At 27.4% G+C, this 19,989-nt stretch overlaps 1 protein-coding gene across 2 annotated transcripts; it reads right to left on the bottom strand.

Annotated features, from left to right (window-relative positions):
* Positions 1–330: 330 nt before the first annotated feature.
* On the bottom strand, positions 331–17,120 carry LOC103573595 (cuticlin-4). 2 transcript variants are annotated; one of them, XM_008552743.3, is made up of 6 exons: positions 11,464–11,765; positions 10,805–10,894; positions 3,902–4,683; positions 2,533–2,850; positions 2,127–2,442; positions 331–1,245 (listed from the first exon to the last, which is right to left on the bottom strand). In XM_008552743.3, exons 2-6 carry the CDS (start codon positions 10,871–10,873, stop codon positions 847–849), a joined length of 1,884 nt encoding a protein of 627 aa, XP_008550965.1. In that variant the 5' UTR covers positions 10,874–10,894; positions 11,464–11,765; the 3' UTR covers positions 331–846. The 2 variants fall into 2 exon arrangements, with proteins under 2 accessions (XP_008550965.1, XP_008550964.1); XM_008552742.3 differs by lacking the exon at positions 11,464–11,765 and adding an exon at positions 16,958–17,120 and having other exon boundaries at positions 332–1,245.
* Between the last annotated feature and the right edge of the window lie 2,869 nt (positions 17,121–19,989).

Below are 19,989 nucleotides of genomic sequence, written 5' to 3'. Positions count from 1 at the left end.
ATAAATAACAAATGAGTGATAAAAAAGAAAGTGATGTAATGGTTACAGGGTATTTTTTACGTCTTGGAGAGTTAATTTCCCTGTACCCTTAACAATATTTACACCAGCCCTCCAAGACTTTAATTGATACCAATAGAATTTTTTTTTTTTTTTTCATATAAAAATTATTTATATTCTTTTTAAAAATAGATTTTTTTTTCAAGTCATTTTATTTCAGATAAATGTCTTGTTAAAATTTATTATGTTTTAATTATTAATAAATTGTCAACAATTAGAATAGTAAAAGTCATTTATTGCATAAATAATTTTTAAAGATTATAAATGTTTATTTTTTTTTTTTTTTATTTTTAAAAATACTAATAAATAAAACATGACAAATCTTAAGGTAACATTAAACTCTAATTATAAATAAACTATTCTATTGGTAATAATTTAATTGCATTTAGTGCGATTTTACTCTGATATTTTAAAAAACTTCAATATCTCTATACATCAAAAGATGTAGAGATTTTATTTACAAAAAAAATTGTTATCGTTTTCTTACTCTATCGAAAATTATTGAGACAAATAATGAAATTTTAAAAAATACGATGATGATAATTATAAAAATAATAATAATAATGATGATGATGATGATTATGATGATGATGATGACGTCGCTGATAATTATGATGATGATGATGATGACTATGATGATAATGATAATGAAGATGATGATGATGATAATTACGAGTGTGATAATGAGGAAAATAAGAAGAAAATAGTCAAAGATGTAGACTAGGACGCAATAATTTTCATCTCATCTTCCTAATTGTTATTTGATCTTTACTCCTATTATTTTTTATCTCAGTGTGTTACTTTGACAAATTCAGGATTAGACGGACAATTTTTAGCAAAAACTGTATGACCATAAGTGTTAACATTCGTGTTCTTTGAATCAAATTCTCTTACACGCATAAAAAGAAAGGCCGCTACTATCGATGCGACTGCAGCAACGAGGAGAAGCATAACGATACCGCAAATGAAACCAGTTAGGGACATACAAATTGTCTCGGAGTCTGGATGTAAGTTTGCATTTTGAATAACGACAGTTGTATCATTACTGGTGTTGTTTGTTCCCAATGCAAAGTTAACGTCTTCAGGTGAGACGACTTGAATTATTCTTGATGTGTTTACGTCCGTCATTTCTTGAGCTGCACGTTTATATACGTGAGATGATACTATTTTTACCGTGTGGAAAAGACTCTGAAAAAAGAAAAAAAGAAATGTTTTACTGATTTGTTTCTGTACTAATAAATAAGGAGACTTTTTTATGTTCACACTACTCGCGAAAATTACTGCCCTTTCGTGTAAAAAAAATTTGTTACGAAAAATGTATCATTAAAGAAGTTCATAACAATTAACTTTCGACCCTGATTGAGGATTTCGATTGAATCCTATTGAAGTGAATCGGATTTCTCAACCAGAGAAATTCAAGACGATTCTAATCTGAGTTTATCATTTTTGGCACTTGAAAAAAATTAAAGAGTAAAAACATTTACAATTTTCTGACCTCGTTCTTCAATAATTTTTATGAGTAAAAAAATGTTCATAATTGAGTTTAATTTTTTTCTTTTGATAGTGTATTTTTTAAATTATTAAAATTATTATAACTCGGAAACTATGGACTTTAGCGACTTGACTCACAGGAATTTTTTTTAAAGGGATAAAATTTCCTGTAAAATTCTCATTAATATTTTTAGTGTACTTTTATTGGTTTACGTTCTGCAAGCTGATAAAGGTCAATTTCATAGGAAAAATGACTTCCGCAACGGACACAAGTGAAACAGCTTGAATAACAGCTAAGTTACTACGGGCACTTTTTAAGAACATTAAGTTGTCTCAATTTGTGACAAACAGCGCTTTGATATCATAAAATGCAGCTGAGTATTAAAAAGTTAAACAAAAATTAATTTACGTGTATGTTAAATGGGAAATCTTTGAAATTAAATGGAAAGTACTTAGGATTGGAATCAAGAGGATTGCTTGATGAGCAATGAAAAACAAACTTTCGCCGGAAATGATGCATCCCACTTATAGGCAACTTTTCTAAAAAAAACTAATTGGTATTTATAATAAATACTTACGGGATCGAATTCCATGGTGTCAAGATGTCGCCGTTTTCTAGCGCCTCTGAGTTCAGCTGGTAAACCTTCAACTGATCTTGGTCTTCCACCAAGAGTTGCAAGATTTCCTTCTAATTCATCTGGTCCAACGGTTCCTTTTCTCTTCACAGTTTGATAAGCTCCCGCTGGATGACCTGGTAGTGGAGGTGGTGGTAAATGAATACTGTCTTGAGAATTTTGAGGTGCACTACTGGCTGTAGCATCACCTGGAGTTGAACTTGGTGATGATGATGAAGCCTGAGCTTGGGGTGCGGGAACCACATCAGGATTTGGCTCACTATCATGGCAATAAATAATCAAATTATTAATTTGATAAATCCGTATGTTAGTAAACAAGACAATGTAACGTTAATGATTTCATCAGTACCTGTAAGCACCGGCCGGGCCACTAGGATGACGAGGATCAGGATACGCTGGTGGAATTCCATATTCTGGAACTGGTGGAACACCATACTCGGAACCAATACTTTGGTGAGGTGGAGCACCGTATTCTTGAGAAATTCCACCACCTGGTGCTCCGTATTCCAAACCTGGGTGTCCGCATTTTGGTTCAAGACAGTTGTAACGACAGACTTGAATTACACATTGGAAGTGAACATTCATACTGTCTGGGAATTTGAATGCTTGGAAGTAAGCAAAGCTTACAACTGATGCACTTGGTCCAAAGTTTTTGATTTTTTGGAATCTATTACACAAAAAAAAAAATTGTAGTATATTCGTGTCATATTTTTAAATTAAGGGAATTCAGAGCAAACTGAGACACCATATTTTTGATGTGTCCAAAAATGTCATGTCTAATTTTTCCTGGGTTCCCATGTGAAACTGTAATGTCTATTAAGGTGGCCCAAAAAAAACGACTATTTTTTTTTTTCGAATCTCTTATGAAAATTTGTTGGCTTACGATGTGTTAAGAAGCCTCTTCAAAAATCAGCTCGATAAAAAATTTTCAAGAAATCGCTGATGAATTTTGAAAATATCAAAAATGATCGAAATTTGAATTTTTTATTTCAAAATTTTTTCTTTCTCATGGCAGCAATAGTTTATATTTGTGGAATCATGACCACGCTGAAAATTTAAGCCCAAAATTTAAATATTTAAACCTCGCTCAAGAATTTTGAATGTTTCCGAGTGCTGTTTTTTGAACGTTTTCGAGCAACCTTAAATATTAATAATAAAGCTTCTCGATTCTTTCACCATCAATTTGCATCAATGAATAGAAATATAACCGAGAAATAGAAATACTGAGTTATTTACATACTTTTTTATTTTTTAATTCAACTTTTAGGTTTTTTCGCTTATTCAAAACTTACCAAATTTTATTGTTTAAGACTATCCTGTATATTTTTGGTTATGCAAAAGTTATATTTTAGTGAAATGACAATAATTGAGTTATAAAAAAATACAAAAACTAATTCAAAGTATCAGTTACATATTATCAGTTAATATTCAAAATTTTTGAGCGCCATTTAAATATTTAAATTTTGGGCTGAAATTTTCAGCATAGATATTATATTATTTTACAAATATAAACCATTGCTGCCACGAGAAAGAAAAAATTCGAATTTCAATCATTTTTTGATATTTTCAAAATTTGTGAGCGACCTCTTGAAAATTTTTTCCTGAGCTGATTTTTGGAGAGGCTTCTTAAAACATCGTAAGCCAACAAATTTTCATAAGAGACTCGAAAAAAAAGTCGGTTTTTTTGGGCCACCCTAATGTCTATTCAAGTAAATTACCTGGACATAATCTTTGGCCTGACAACGCATCCATATTGATCAACAAGTTGAATAGGAGCTCTCTTACCATCGTGAGCAACACAATTTCTCACCAACATATCAAACTTATTTTCATCATCCTTGATAGCCAGTACCATTGTCATAGTCTGCCCAATTTTAACAATACCAGATACTTCAGACGCCCATGGACCTTTACCAACTTGGATCTGCATCCAACACTGCAGGTTGTCGCCCAAGAAATTAGCAGTAACAGCATGGAGCATATCAACTTGGAATGGACGGAATGTGACAGCTTTTTCGTAAAAATCATACCAAGTGCATCGCAATTTTCTCGCTTGATCCCATACTTCTTGTACATACGGATCGTACTGAATAATTATAGTATTTTCTACATAACTACCAGAAGGTGTAGGTGCGCCGTAAGCAGCAACATTGTGATTTCCTGAGCTACTCATCCCACATGAATTCAAATAAATTTCAAAAGTTGCACTCAAGTGACCAGTACCCGGTTTCAAGTGGACACAGTGAGGGTCTGAGTAAAAACCTTTACTGAATATCATCCCGTAGAAGGGTCGATCGAATTCAATATTAACTCGCATGTGAGTTTTTTCACACTGCACTTGGAGATTTTTTATCTGCGGTGTATCTGGTGAAGCCAATGGCCAATTTTCTTCAGCACCATGAGACTGTGGCGGGCCGTATTGTGCCGGTGGCCCATATACTGATCTGTGTTCCAGTGGCAAGGCACTACTGTCTATCAGTGGTGTCTCGCATTTCACACTCTGTTAATTTTAGAACATTTTAAATTTTAAGATTTTATTTTTTTACTTTTAAATTAAATTTATCATTTATTCAAATCATATTTATTTTTTAAATTTTATTCCAATCGACAATTCATTTCAAAAGTATGCCAACTATTTTCTTATGTAATAAATAAATTTTGTTTGAATGAAAGCGTTTTATCTTGTACGTGACTAGAAATAATTTATTTGACAAAGACGATTGTATGTTTTATTAATAATTCTATTGTTTATTTAATTAAATACAGAATGAAAAATTTATAAATGTTATTGAAGATAAGATATTAGAAGCTATGGTAGCGATAGTCTATTGTAAACTCATAATTTAAATTATGAAGACTGAAATCTTGTAAACTCAATCAAAAATTTTTTATAATAAAATGCAATTTGAATAAATATATTTTTATTGTTAATCTTATAATAGAAAATTTGTTTGTGTTAATTGCACGGAGTAGAGTTTCGTAATAATGTCATTATAACGGATATAAGACACGTGCTTATGCGTTTACACGATCCGCTAGAATTTTTCGAGTTCCACAAATAGAATTGCCTTAGATTCTTACTTTTTTTCATTCTTTGGTCGACATTTCATATAAATATGGTATCGGTTTTTTTTTTGTAAAAGTAAAAAAAATATTTTATTACTATACGTATAAATTTTTTAAAAAATTTTTTTTCTATATTTGTAATCCATTTTTAAAAATTTAATTTTGTATTGAGTGAAATTGAATTTTGACTATTGGAGAAATTTGGAGCAAAATGAGAAAATTTTTGTTTTCACTTTATAATACAAAAAATTTCTTAGGTCAAGTAAAAATTTTCTTAGAACAAGAAATCTTTTTTTTTCTGTGCAGAATTTGAAATTTTTTTTTTTAATTTGTTACCAAAATTATTTTACTGAGTAAAAACAGATCGAGTTTGAGGTAAAGTGGGCTACGATTACAAAAAATTTTGCCTTGCCCAGTCTCCCCTCTCATATTAAAAAAAAAAAATTATTAATTTAAAAAATGGTGTCTCATTTTACCCCGAGTTCAATTATATATAAAAAAAAAGTGATAAAATTAAATCTGTACACGTCCAAGCATTGCGCTAGATAACGACCAGGCGATCTAATAAATTATATGTAATGTACGTAAGAGAAATCATGTCAGAGATAATTAACTTCTATCAAAACAATTCACTTATTACTCTTTTTATTATTTATATTTGTTTTTATCTACCGTAGTTTAAATTAAAAAAATATTTTTTGTAATTGAAAGATTGATTCTATTAATTTAGTCATAATGTATAGTGCAATGGAAAAAAAATGTTTCCGTAAATGGAATGGGATAATATGTCAATGAGCTTAGAACGCGGCATGATTGTCAAGTCAAACAAGGTGAACTCTAGATCCACTGTATCCAATGCCCTGGGCGACATCTCACATTCTGGGTTACTCTCTAAGACAGGTTCACGACAGGTCGTTTGCTCTAAATCGAAATTTAGAACGGGACCCCGTTTACTAGATGTACAGAAAGTTAGTCACAGACTCACTGTTTCATTTTTATCACATTACTACTATTCAATAATAACATATAATATATGTAACTACACTGACTAATATGATTATAGGCTACACATCTGATTATAATGAGCGGCAAGTGATAACAACTTGTTAGTATCATAACCACATACTTGAGTTAATATCTATAATTTTTCATCACATTATTACTTCATATTATGTTAGATTTTTACAAGACTTTACTTATTGATCAATTGTTGATCGAAAATTGATTCATTTTTTCGATTATGCATTTATCTATAAGTATATTTAATTTTCAAAGTTTTATCAGAAAGTTCATTGAGATGATTTACTAATTATAGTAAACTATGTTGTTATTTAAGAAATTAAGGGGTTACTTTAATTAAGGGGTCCGCGTGACGAAAACGAAAATTTTTGAAAAATGGGTTCAAATATAACTACGGCGATTTTGAACGTATTTTAAATTTTCGAACAGTTTGTCCTTTTTTTTTAATCTGTTAATTTTTTTTTGAAAAACTCTTTTACTCTCTAGTTACATGAAATGTCTGGGGGGGGGGGGGGGGGCAAAACGGCCTCCCTAATCCGGTTTTTTGTGACTTTCAACCTTCAAATCAGTTTACTTTTGTACTATCGAACATATTCATGGACATTTTGTTTAAATTTTACAAATTTTTTTTTCTTGGGGCATAACGGCCCCCCTTCAAAAAATGATGAAAAAAATTTTTTAAGGTGGAATAAATCGTTTCCCGATTCATATTAAAAAGATTGATTGTAATTATTTTTTCATGGCTATTGCAATACAATTGAATTTAAATTTAAAATTGCCGCGAAAATAAAGGAGAAAATATAAAAAAAATTGTTCAAAAGTTTGTTGTCAAACTAATGATTGTCACTGTCGTTATTGCAATTGACTTTATTCAGAATTTTAAGAATCATAGCTTCAATGTAAAAATTGTAAGAAATGATATTATGATTTTCGTGCAGGTGTAGATGAAAATTATTCCGATGGGTATATTTGTGAATACTGTAGAAATTAATCGAATTGAAAAATTTATGAATTTAAAAAAAATTTTTTTCAAATATTTTAAATTTGAAACCAGTCAACAAAACGTCTAAGAATTATTTAAGAAATTATTTTTTAATTACTTTTGAACTGTTGGCTAAAATTCAAATTTTGACAAAGTCGATCGATGATAAAAATTTTCAAACTAATTTACGATTTTAAATAATTTTCGTAGTTTTTTTCGAATGTTATTGAAACTTTATTTATTTTTTATTGCTGCAAATAATATCCAAAGTAATCCAATTATTCAAAAATATCGAAAACTAAAATTTTGATTGCACACAAAAAATTCGGAATTTTTCATAAATTAAAAATTAGCCCATTCCCCCCCCCCCTTTTTTTTTCTTACACAAATTAAAAAAAAAAATGCCCAATAACAATAAATTTTATTTTTTTAAAATTTCTCATTCTAAATTCCAGAAGCTATAAAATGAATAGTAAAAAAAAAATGAATATAGACAGTATTTTAAAAGGAATTTGAAATGTCATGTAAAATGATAATTGTATATGAATTAATTAGTCTAATTGTTCTCAACAAAATTTCACAGCCTCAATTGTAATATCTCGCAATGATCGCTCTAAAAAAAAGAAAAAAAAATATTGAGGAAAAGAAGAAGTAGAAAAGGAGGGAAATAGTAACAATCATGAGAATCAGGCTGATCCGGGCTACTACGAATAAAGCCTCGAGATTGGATTTTAATTCAATGTTCACGTTAAAAAAGTCACAGAAAGCAAGAAACTTGTTACTATATTACTATATTAGGAAAAACAATGAATGTTAATTCTGTACTACCGGTTCGTTGACATATGTCACATTTTTTTTTTTTTTTTTTTTTTTTTTTTTTTTTTTTTTTTTTTTTTTTTTTTTTTTTTTCAATAAAATTAAATATGTTTTTGCTGTTCATAATTCAAATTTGAATTTTTAAAAGTGAAAAAATAATTTATGCTTTTATGAAGACGTTTAATTAGATAAATTATAGAGAAGACTAGTATATTATCGGTAAGGAATTCGAGTAAACGAGAAAATTGTGGTAACCCACAAAATTATTGTGCATTATAGATAATGTAATACTTAAAGATCTTTAGTATGATAATTTTGAAATGACCTAGCATTATCATAATTCAATTAGATATTTATTTATCATTTAGAGCCAATGGCAAGTATTTTTATTTTTTTTCTACTTAACAACAAAGTTATTTAGTGATTTAAAAATTCAATCACTGAAAATTGTCGTTTATTAATTATTGCCATTTTTAATTTATTTTGCTCATAAAAATATTTTTTTTCTACAAGTATTCATTGAAAAAATAAAATAAGATAGCAATTATTTGACGTAGTATAAAAGAAATGACTTTTAAAATTTTTTTGAAGGTTTGAGAAAAATCATTGAAACGTATCGGAAAATTTTTTTGAATGAAAATACTCTAAAAAGTGCAAGTAATAAGAAAATAAAATTTTAAAAAAATAAAACGCGCCTTAAGAAGTTTCATTTCGGAAAAAAACTACAATACTGAAGTATTAATTTAAATAATGAATAAAATTTGAAATTTTCAAAATTGAATAAACTGGATTTGATAAATCTTGCAGTCAATACTGTCTTAAAATCATTAAAATTAATTTGTGTTCAAAAAATATTTTAAAATATAATTTTGTTTACAATTGTGTCCTGTATATTTATAGAAATTTTTCCAAAAATATTAACTAGAGATTTTGAACACCTCGAAATTTACGAAATCTTTCAAAAAAAATCATCTATTATAATCATTTTTTTTTTATTTTCCCGCTTTTATTTAAACTTCTTTAAATTTTGAATTTGTAATTTCATAAGTTTTCAAAATTCTGTCAATTTTTAAATTAAATATCTCATCTTACTGTAAAATTAAAATTTTACATTAAGTTTTTTTCATCGCCACCGAGTTACATTAGTAATTAAAAAAAAATTTCAAAAAGTCCCTTATAAACAAAAAAAAAAAACTACTTTTCTACCCCAATAAATTTTCCGGTAAAAATTAGATCGAACTTTTCCCATAGCCACAAAATTTTTCAACTTGCTATTATAGTCTACAAACTAAAATAACTTTTGACAACCGGCAATTACAAATTGATATTTTTCAATACTTAGCAATTGTTCATTTAATAAAATGGGAAGAAAATAAAAATAGGAGTGTCTGATATTAAATTAATGGACGTGTATGTTTCTGTCTGTCTGCAAAGTAAAGCAGCAATTACTGAATAAAGGCAGTCAAGAGACATTTCCCAGGAAAGAAAGCTGGATTTGTTAAAGAAAGAAGTTGATCAACGATATATACAGGCGTGTCTAGAGTCGCAATACAAGTTACCGAGGACAGTATCTTCACATTTACGAAAGTACACAATACTACTGTATAACTATATACATATATCATACAACATATATGAGAAATATATATATATATATATATATATATATATATATATATATATATATATATATTTATGAGGGAGTGTAGCAGAAGTTCTTCAACTCTACTCATTGAGGAAGGCACCGTGCGTCCGGCGCAGTGACCTACTATCTTCGGTTCGACGGCGATAGTCTCATTCTTTCTCTCTTTTCTACTCATTATCTTTTTTTTTTCACTTTACGCATATTACTACCGTATGTGTAAATATTATATTATTGTGATTCCATTATTAAATATTATCTTACTTAAACAAATTTTACCATGTACACTTACGTAAATAATCAATCAAATTTCACAAAAAATGATTATCAATTTTTAATTGATTTTTATTAATAATTAAAAAAAAAATTATTGATTATTTTTTAAATTATTTAATTTCAAATTGACCTCAAAAAATTCAAGAATAGTATTGCCTAAAAATTTTTTAAATAATAATTTTTTTTTTTTAATTAGTTGATATAATTTGAGATTGAAGTAAATGAGTAATTGATGATAGAAATTATCATTAATAATGCTTTTTAGTGATTATTGACGAAGTGTAATAATGTAATAAATTGAAATATAAGTTGTTGAAAATATGTGAAATATACGGTTCGTAAATCTTAACGATTCGCCGATCATTGAATTAGAAGCTTAATGAGTAACGGAGTAAGATTGTGGAGATTTTTTTTCGATCTACCAAACCGTAACATTAACGACGTAATTAATTAATAGAAGTATTTTTTTAAAATATTATATATATTAATATCATTAGCTTATAATTTTTGTACAGGAAAAAAATATCTTGTGCTAAAGAAATACTTTGGCAAACGTTTTCGGGAATCAAGTCAAGATTTTTTTTGAGCCAAGAGATTTTGTCTCAGAAATTTCTATTTTATGTGAGAAAATTGAAATTTTCAAAAAAATTTTTTTGAATCTAGAATATTAACTTTCAGCCGGGATTTTTTTTTTGTGTTAATATGAGAAAAATAATAAGTGAATTTCCGCCATGGAAGATGTCTACGTTTTTTTTTTTTTATTAGTGTCGAAATTATTAATAAAATAAAAAATATTAAATAAAAAAAAAGTGTACGCACTAATGTCAGTAGTAAAGGAAATAACAGACTTAGCATCATCCTTCGTATAGTCCTTTGTGTTTTTTCCATCGTCTATGAGTGTGTGATATTCTGTAATTAAATAAAAATATAAATTTAATTAATAACGTCACTGCTGATTTTTTTAAATTTTTAAAATAAATAATTTCGGTTGTTAGTTTCAAAAAAATTTTTAAAAATCCTTGGATTAGTCACTTGTGCTCCAAATTAATGAAATTTTATTATACTTGATCACGATCACTATTAAATTAATTACACAAAAATTTTTTAAAACAAAACGCATGAGTGTGAATGTAACAGACATCAGACAATTCATTAATTTCAAATAATGAAATTTGAAAAAATGCGCGCGCTGATTTTTTGATTTTCGAAATACGCATTTCTCATTTTTTTTTCTACTCACATTTTTTTTATTTATTCAAAAATTTAAAAATCCCTGTCAGTTATATTCACACGCATCAAAACGCAACTTTTTTTTTATTAATATATGAGATGTTTATAAATTTGAAATATTTATTATAAAAAAATTATTGCATTTTGTTCTCCACTTTTTAAATTTATAAAAAAATCACTTTTACATTTGGAATAATTTAAAAAAAATAGAAATAATAAATATATAAAAAATTTTAAAATAATTCTACCTCACATGTACGAAGACGAATTATAAAAATAACTAACTATTAAACCGCTAAAAAATCACTTGATCACCTTCACAAATGCGAAACTTTAACAGATGATAAAAATAAAAAAAACGATAAACAAATCACGTTCGATCTCGAAACAATTGAAAGCCTGACCTCGATAGATAAGACTCGGACCCCTTGTTAGTCGTCAAGGTGGTCGGGGGTGACGTTTGGTGGCCCGGAGTGATTGCCTTGGCCGGCGGGGACTGACTGAACGTGCGAGAGGGCTTCGATGCGGCTAAGAGCCGCGTCCTAGTGACCTACTGACGCCCTCGTCAGTTACGAGTATTCAGGCCCAGAGTAAAGTAGAGGTATAGTGAGGCCCCACTACAATACATTACTCTGTTACCGTACCCAGTAGTTTGTATGTATGTATGTACGGCCTGATCATCATCCGCATACGTCACCTTCTGTTCCCCGCTCTTTTTGTTTTACATCAATCCCATTCCTTTTTTTACCAGCAACCTCTCGCGCACAGGTGAAAGAAATCCCCTTCCTTTTTTTACAATTTTAATTCAATCAGAAAAAAATTTGAAAATTTTATAACTAAAATTAGTAATAAGGGGTGGGGGTAAGATAGGCCCCATGGGGTAAAATGGGTTACTTAAAATTTTCGGTAAATTAAAAATGTTTGAGGCAAAATGGACTTTGTAGACTTTAATTATTTTTACTTATAGGTCCATTTTGCCCACCCATAATATATAAATTTGAAAGAAAATTTTTATTTGAAAATTGGCGCGTGTGAAAATATATATTTTTTTTAAATAAGTGAGATGATGAAAACAAATTACAGAAAACAGAAAACCGCATGTTTGTGTTGCAAATGATAAATGATAAGATAATTATATATGTTACGCATAAATTAAAGGTAAAAAAAAAATAGATTATTAAAATGAAATATATGACCTAGATTCTTACGCTAATACCCGTATGACTATTGTAATTCTTAAGTGAGACAGTAAGCGCGGAAATAAAAAATATAAGATAACATGTGAAAGTGTAAGTGAACATTTTTTTTTTTGTCTCAGTAAATACATTTATTTTTTGTGTTATGGTTTTATTCAGTATTTGTATATAAAATATATTTGCAGCAAATTTTTTTTTTTTTTAAATCGGTGCAGTAATTTTTTAAAAATGTTACAAAAAATCACACGTCAATTTTCTCATTTGAATGATTCAATTTTTGTGATTACTTTTAAAAAAAAATTTAAGTGACTGGCAAGGAAATCATTTATGTATAATTTAATTTATTAAGAGTTAACACAAATTTGTACTTTTTAAACTTATAGTCACCCCCATTCTTTCTGCTTTAAATATCCGTAGCTAATTATTTATTTCTATGAAATTTTTCTTAATTCATCTTTTCATATTCCGGAAGTATACATTTTTATTCTTTTTTTTTCGAATTGTGTCTTGAATATTCAAAATTTTTATTTTTGAAACTATTTTTTTCTTTGAGTCTGGAAAAAATTGTAAGATCTAATGAAGTGAAATAAATTTACTAGCATCGTTTTTAGACAATTTTAAATATGAACCAGTTGATAAAAAACCAATTTTTTAAATAAACTGGTCAGGAATTTTTTAAACCGAAGAACGAAAATTTTTATTAGTTTTGAAAATTTTTCATTGTAATTTCCAAAATATAGTCAAGTTTTTCTCAGCAAGAATGTAGAGGTAAGACGGACCTCCTTAAACTTTTTGTTAATTAAAACTATAGCGGGTAAAATGGGCCATATAGACATTATTGAAATTTTTTTCTTATCGAAAGCCCCCCCCCCCCCCAAATTAAAAAAATTAAAAAAAAACATATTTTTGGTTATTTTAACTCACTGTTAAAAATTTTAATGATTTTCAAAGATCATTGTTATGTAAACTTAAAATATATCTTCTACGCAATAACTCAAAATTACTAATTTTTTTTTTAAATTTCAATCAGTTTTTCATAATATCGAGGTTATAAAAGTCTTCCCTGATGGAAATTTTTCAGACTTCTGTCTTAAAAACTCAGTTCTAGAGTTCTAAAGACTTTTTCAGAGTTCCAAAGACTTTTTAAGACAGAAGTCCGAAAAATTTCCACCAGGGTTGCTATGAAAATTCTTAGATTTAAAAATTAATTACACATGAATAAAATAATTTTCAATTAAAATTATAAATTTTCAAATAAACGTCCGCTTCAAAATTAATATTTCTTAAAATTAATTAACTTATGGACAGTTAAAAAACCAATTATTTTAATGAAATAAAATAAAGTACACACAGAGAAATTTTTAGTTAAGATTACCCAAAAAAATTTGATACTTTGAGGACATATTAAATATTTAAATTTTTCCCATGCGCATTGTAAAATATACTACTCTATATCATGCAAATGAAGTGCAATTTCTGTTAGCAACACCGTAAAAATTTAATTACTGACTAGATGTTCTTACATTTCCTTTTATGGGTAATTTTTACTCAAAAATTATCTGGATGTACATTGTTATTTGAATTTTCATGTCATTTATCACTTGGAAATTTTAAATTTTGTAAAAAAGTATATAAATGAATGTATACTTTATATTTCCACTGATTTTAACTTGACAATAACTTGAATCAATTTGATGTAAATTTAAAAAATAATTAGCAACAGTGTATGAGAATTGACATCTTAATTGGCTTTTATGTAGACAAATAGTTTAATATATATACTTATAAAGATTAAAATCAAAATAGTAAACTGACTTTCTCGCCCTCTTTTTACATACAATAAAACTATAAGTTTATAGTTACTGTTATATATATATTATACATATACATATATGATCTTGATAATTTAAAATGTATTAATAGAAATCTCTACCGGTATTTAATAAATGAATTTAAATATTATATCGGATTAACAATAATAATGACATCTTACTTTCATGTAAAAGAGGTAAGGCCTATCGAGAGAAAGCGGCCCAAAATATCTCCCAAAGACGAATGAATGAGTTCAAGGCCTATGAGACTTGATTTCTCATGCGGAAGTGATCATAATGTTTCACGAAAGAAGACGAAATATAAGAATTCAGAAAGAGAAAGATTAGAGACCCCATTACGAAAATTTGTTCTCAATACCTAAATTTCAAATTTTACACCGTGACGTATTTTGTTTCAATTCTAACACTATTTAAATACTTTTTACGACCTTCACTATTTTTTTTATACGAATATCGGTAATCAATTATCGAGAAACATGACTAGTATTCAATTTACTTCAGATAAAATTGATATAAACAAATTATGAGTCATCTTTATTGAAGTGTCATTGTATTTAATACAAAATAATTCAATAAAACATTTTTTTTTCTCAGTAATATAATTGTCGTAAAATATGAAAAGTGATCAAACTTAAACTGTATTTATGGAATTGAGAAAGTCACAGATTCAGTGAGATAAAATTTAACATCTTTTACTATGATTACTCTGTTTTTTTTTGCATATTTGTTGTTTTAATTTATTTTCTCTGTATTAATTTACATCTTTTTTAAATTATTCCATAATTTATATCGACAGTTATATTTATTGATACTTAATTTTTTTTTTACATTTATAAAATATTCATGATTTTTAAATTTATATTAAATATATTTATTGTGAGAGATAAAAAAAAAATTATATGTAAAATTATTTGACATGAAAAAATCTAGTAAAGTAGGAAAATACTTTAGAGTATTTGATCTTTTTTTATGGTAAAAAAAAATAAAAGACATAAAGAAAATTCCAATTAATTTTGGATAATTAAATGCGTACAATAAGAGATTAGTTTTACGATTAATAAAAAATATACGGGTATGGTAATGAGAAACGATTTTGTCACGTTTGATATGACTAACGAGTTACCAGTGAATAGTTTTTATGTTTAGTATGTAAAGAGAAACTTCCTGATGATGTGGGACCATGGATAGATGTTCTGTAAGACCTACATATGATCTGGCATCTAAATTATTTTTTTTTCACTGCTTTTTTATGGATATGTGTTCAATAAATTATCTTTTTAATTTTAAAATAATTATAAAAGAATCTGGCGCGAAATGACACGATTTTGAATTTTTTTTTAACCCGGGTTACGATTTGTAAAAAATTGTGGGTCAAGGGTCAATTCCACTAGTGAGATGTTTTTTTTCATTTGTCACTTGAATCTTATTAAAAATTAACTGAGGTAAAATGGGTCACGATCGTAAGAAAAAATTTTTAATTGGATCTGCTGATCAACTTGCCCCATTATTTTCCATAAATTGTAACAGTAAAAAAAAAATTTTGTTTGTCTCATTTTACCTCCGGTTACTTTATGGCAAAATTTTTTTCAATTAAAATTTTGGTAAATTTATTATGGTTTGCAAATATTAAGTTTTTGTTAACCCTCTTAATGTATGGCAGGTGCATTCGTGACGTAATTGCGATCCCGTTATTTTTGCTGGACATATCGTATGCCAGGTGAAACCCCGAGACATCCGGATACGATCTAGTGCTTGGTCCGTGTTTATTTTCTCGTAAATGTGAAAGTGAATCATGTGTATGTAACTGTATGGTAGGGCGTATACTATATTATACCTAAAGTACCGTTATAACGTAAAATGAAATCGAAAATAAATTTCTGGACAAAGGAAAAAATTCCAAGGATTTCAAAAAAAAAAAAAAAAAAAAAAAACAATTTTTTTATTACTATAAATTCTTTTTTTCTTGATCATAAATTTTATCATCGTAGATCTTTAAAAAAATAAAAAAAAAAAGATTAATTGAATTATATATATGATGTAAATTTTTCAGGAAATATGTCGCGTGTTTCGTTTGCTTTTTAACGCAAACCAGAAAGCGAAAAATTAGCGCGAGACGATACAGTGTACCGAAGAAAATTAGAGGACTTGCGAAAGTCGGATATGTTGAAATTTTACAATTTAAAGAGTAAAAAAAAAAAAAAAATTATTTTTGACATAAGATAAAAAAATAATATTTAAAAAATTACGCTATTTATTATATATTTTATTTACACGGCCTTATTCTTATAAAGTCAAAGAGTAAAAAAAGTCGCGAGAAGAGAGAGACGTAAGAACGTTGACACACTGACTCGCTACCCCACATACCCTTTTACCTTTCCGATGCGTATATAGAAGCGAGGAGAGATTTCAATGGATTCGTCTCAGCCTCTACTTCATGTCTACAATAGCAATTCCAAACTCGTTTTATTTCTATGGTTTTATAATTTAATTTAATTCAAATTATAAAAATTCCCGCCATTAATTAATCCTGCAGCCTCGTCTTATTGTAAGCTTATCATTAATTGAATATTTACGAGAGTAATTAAAAATTTTAATGATTTTGATAACACCGGTTTCATTATAAAAATCACAAAAAAAAAAAATTGGTAAATTACAACACAAGTTAATATAAAACACTTATATCACATCACGTAATTTTAATAATTAACACAAACCTTTTATCGTTGGTAATTAATCCTATATGGCACACACTCACTTTCAAATTTAAAATATGAGTAATTTTGAATTTTTTAAAAATATATTTATTTTGCTAATTGAAGCACTATATTCAAATAAATAATAATAATATCTTGATAACTTTGATGAGTATGCTCTCTTCGTTGTGAGCTTATCGGAAATGAAACTCTACTTATATACTCTCCCCTCTTGATCATTCTGTCTTTCTCATTTCTTAAATATCTTTCTCTGTTTTAAACATTACCCTTTCCCTCTTTCACGTTAACCATGTCGTTTAGCTTTCACCAAAAACCCACGACTACCATTGTCCCACTCGCCAGCAAATGTTTATTTTTAAATTAATTATTTATTCATATTACAGCTGATACTATTTTTAATTGTACCTGTTTTCAAAATTATATTAATAATTTAGGGGACACCGGAAAAACGGAACTGTTAAGAAATTAATAGAATTTTTTAATTTAAATTTAAAATTCCCGCCAAAAAAAAATTTTTTCCTAGAGAGTAAATTGGACCCCCCAAGAAAATTAAAAAATTAATTTTTCTTTCGTTCGTTTAAAAAAATTACTGTGATAAAATTTATATTTAAGAGCAAAATAAATTTTCAATACTGTTAGTAAATCAAGATGCTGAAAAAATGAAATTTTAATTTAGCGAAGAAGACAACGTATGGATTTTTTATGGTCAATACATTGAGTCTAGTGAAAAATTCTTGAAAAAAAAATTTTTTTAAAATAATTTTTTACCAAATTTTTGGGTGGTCCATTTTGGCCACCCGGTACCGTTTGACCCGAACTTCCCCGATATAAATATCTCATGTAATTTTCATTTAATTTTTTTTCTCACATATTTATGGTCACAAAAAAAATCCGGTTTTAAGTGAATGGAGTTTAAATTGAGTCTCAAGTAAATAAATTGTATCAAGTATTTAAGTGATATATTTTTTTATATTTATTTGATTACACGAAAATATCTAGGGAAGATCGAGATCGCACCTCCAAAATTTGGAAAAAAAAAAATTAGGTACTGAAATTTTTTTTTGTAATTTAGTTCATTAGAAATTCAGGAGTAAAATAAAGTAACGGGGGTAAAATGGATCAGTGAAAAAATCTCGAGAAATAAAATTTTTAAAAGTGCCCAGAAAAAAAATAAATTTTTTATTGTAAAATAATATGAAATTTTTTCGAAATTAGGTAAAAAAATAATAACTGATTTAGATGGATCGTCATGCCTTGATCTCGCTACTGACTTTAACAAAATAATTTATTTTCTCAGAATAAAATAGAAATATTTCAGCAAGTTATGCATCTAACATAACAATAGTAGTAATTTAGTCTGTTTATTAGAGAAAGAGTTGGCTTTCTTTTATTATCTTAATCATATATATATACATATATAAAATGAGACAGTGACCAGTCAACATTGTTGTAAATTATAGTTAAATTATAAACGCATGCAGAATTTTAAAATCTTCATTATTATTGTCCTGAGTTTAAAAAAGGAGAACCCTAACGGAAATCATCCTTTAGTCTATGGTGATCGGCGAAAGTCGAAAATTCTATAGGGAAAGTATTTCAAAACTTTTCTCGATGAATCATAAGTCAATAAATATTTTTATTATTTATTTATTGCTACGATCGATATTTTATTTTATTTTTTTCACTAATAAAACAAAGAATAGAGAAAATAATTTTTTTTAAAATTTATTTTCTATGAAATAAATAAATTAATTCACATTTATTTTACAAAACAACATTATCAGGTTCATTAATTTATTTACTATTAAATATATATATATATATTAGACTGATTCAAAAAATCCGCTATTTTTTGTTTTCTTCATTATATCGAAAATATTGTTGGAAATGACGAAAAAAAAATACTGTAAAAGTTTGAGCTCTTAGTATTAATATTAACAGCTGCCGCATCGCAATTTTCTATTTCCCGTTTAAATAACATGGAAAAATTTATTTTTTACGCTTTGGAATTTTGTAGCTGACGGTGGGACCAATACTTTTGAATGTTAAAGACATATTCTTATGGGAAATTTGACGCTCTATAAAAAAGGTGTCTTATAATTTTTCGATATTTTTATTTCTTCAAAAGTTATTCGAAGTTAAAGTTAGATTGACGATAAATTTTTACATTTTTTAAATTTTTCGACGCAACCATCAATTTTTTCGGAAAACTTTATAGGACTTTTTTTGTAGAGCATTTTATTTCCTATATCTTATCTTGGAGAAAATTTTCGATATTTTTCACAAGTCGTAAGTTATTTGCAATTAACTGGAAATCTTCTTAAAAAATCTAAATTACGTTGCTTAAAAGTAATTATATTGAAATTTTCAGTTAATTGCAAATAACTTACGACTTGTGAAAAATATCGGAAATTTTCTCCAAGATAAGTTATAGGAAATCAAATGCTCTACAAAAAAGGTCCTATAAAGTTTTCCGAAAAAATTGATGGTTGCGTCGAAAAATTTAAAAAATGTAAAAATTTATCGTCAATCTAACTTTGACTTCGAATAACTTTTGAAGAAATAAAAATATCGAAAAATTATAAGACACCTTTTTTATAGAGCGTCAAATTTCCCATAAGAATACGTCTTTAACATTCAAAAGTATTGGTCCCACCGTCAGCTACAAAATTCCAAAGCGTAAAAAATAAATTTTTCCATGTTACTTAAACAGGAAATAGAAAATTGCGATGCGGCAGCTGTTAATATTAATAATAAGAGCTCAAACTTTTACAGTATTTTTTTTCGTCATTTCCAACAATATTTTTGATATAATGAAGAAAACAAAAAATAGTCGATTTTTTTGAATCAGTCTAATATATATTAATTAATTAGTGGACTAATTTTTTTAAGTATCAGTTTTAAAAATTATTAATACTAATTAATTTTAATTACAATTTAAATGCTTTCTAGCATTGCAAGTATTTTCTTTGTCTATGCACATTAATTTTCGGGAGAAAATAAAATTATATTGTGGAAATTCCAGTGAGTAT

Source organism: Microplitis demolitor, chromosome 9 (genome assembly GCF_026212275.2).
Source record: "Microplitis demolitor isolate Queensland-Clemson2020A chromosome 9, iyMicDemo2.1a, whole genome shotgun sequence".
NCBI lineage: Eukaryota > Metazoa > Arthropoda > Insecta > Hymenoptera > Braconidae > Microplitis > Microplitis demolitor.
Note: the sequence above shows the minus strand (reverse complement) of the source record. Positions and strands in the feature narration are given on the sequence as shown.

Bases quoted from the DNA above. Each gene is read 5' to 3' on its own strand.
- LOC103573595 (XM_008552742.3), bottom strand. From the start codon at position 10,873: ATGGAAAAAACACAAAGGACTATACGAAGGATGATGCTAAGTCTGTTA. The intron at 2,443-2,532 runs GTACTGATGAAA...TTGCCATGATAG, and splicing joins GGCCCGGCCGGTGCTTACAG to TGAGCCAAATCCTGATGTGG. The intron at 1,246-2,126 runs GTAAGTATTTAT...TTCTTTTTTCAG, and splicing joins ACACCATGGAATTCGATCCC to AGTCTTTTCCACACGGTAAA.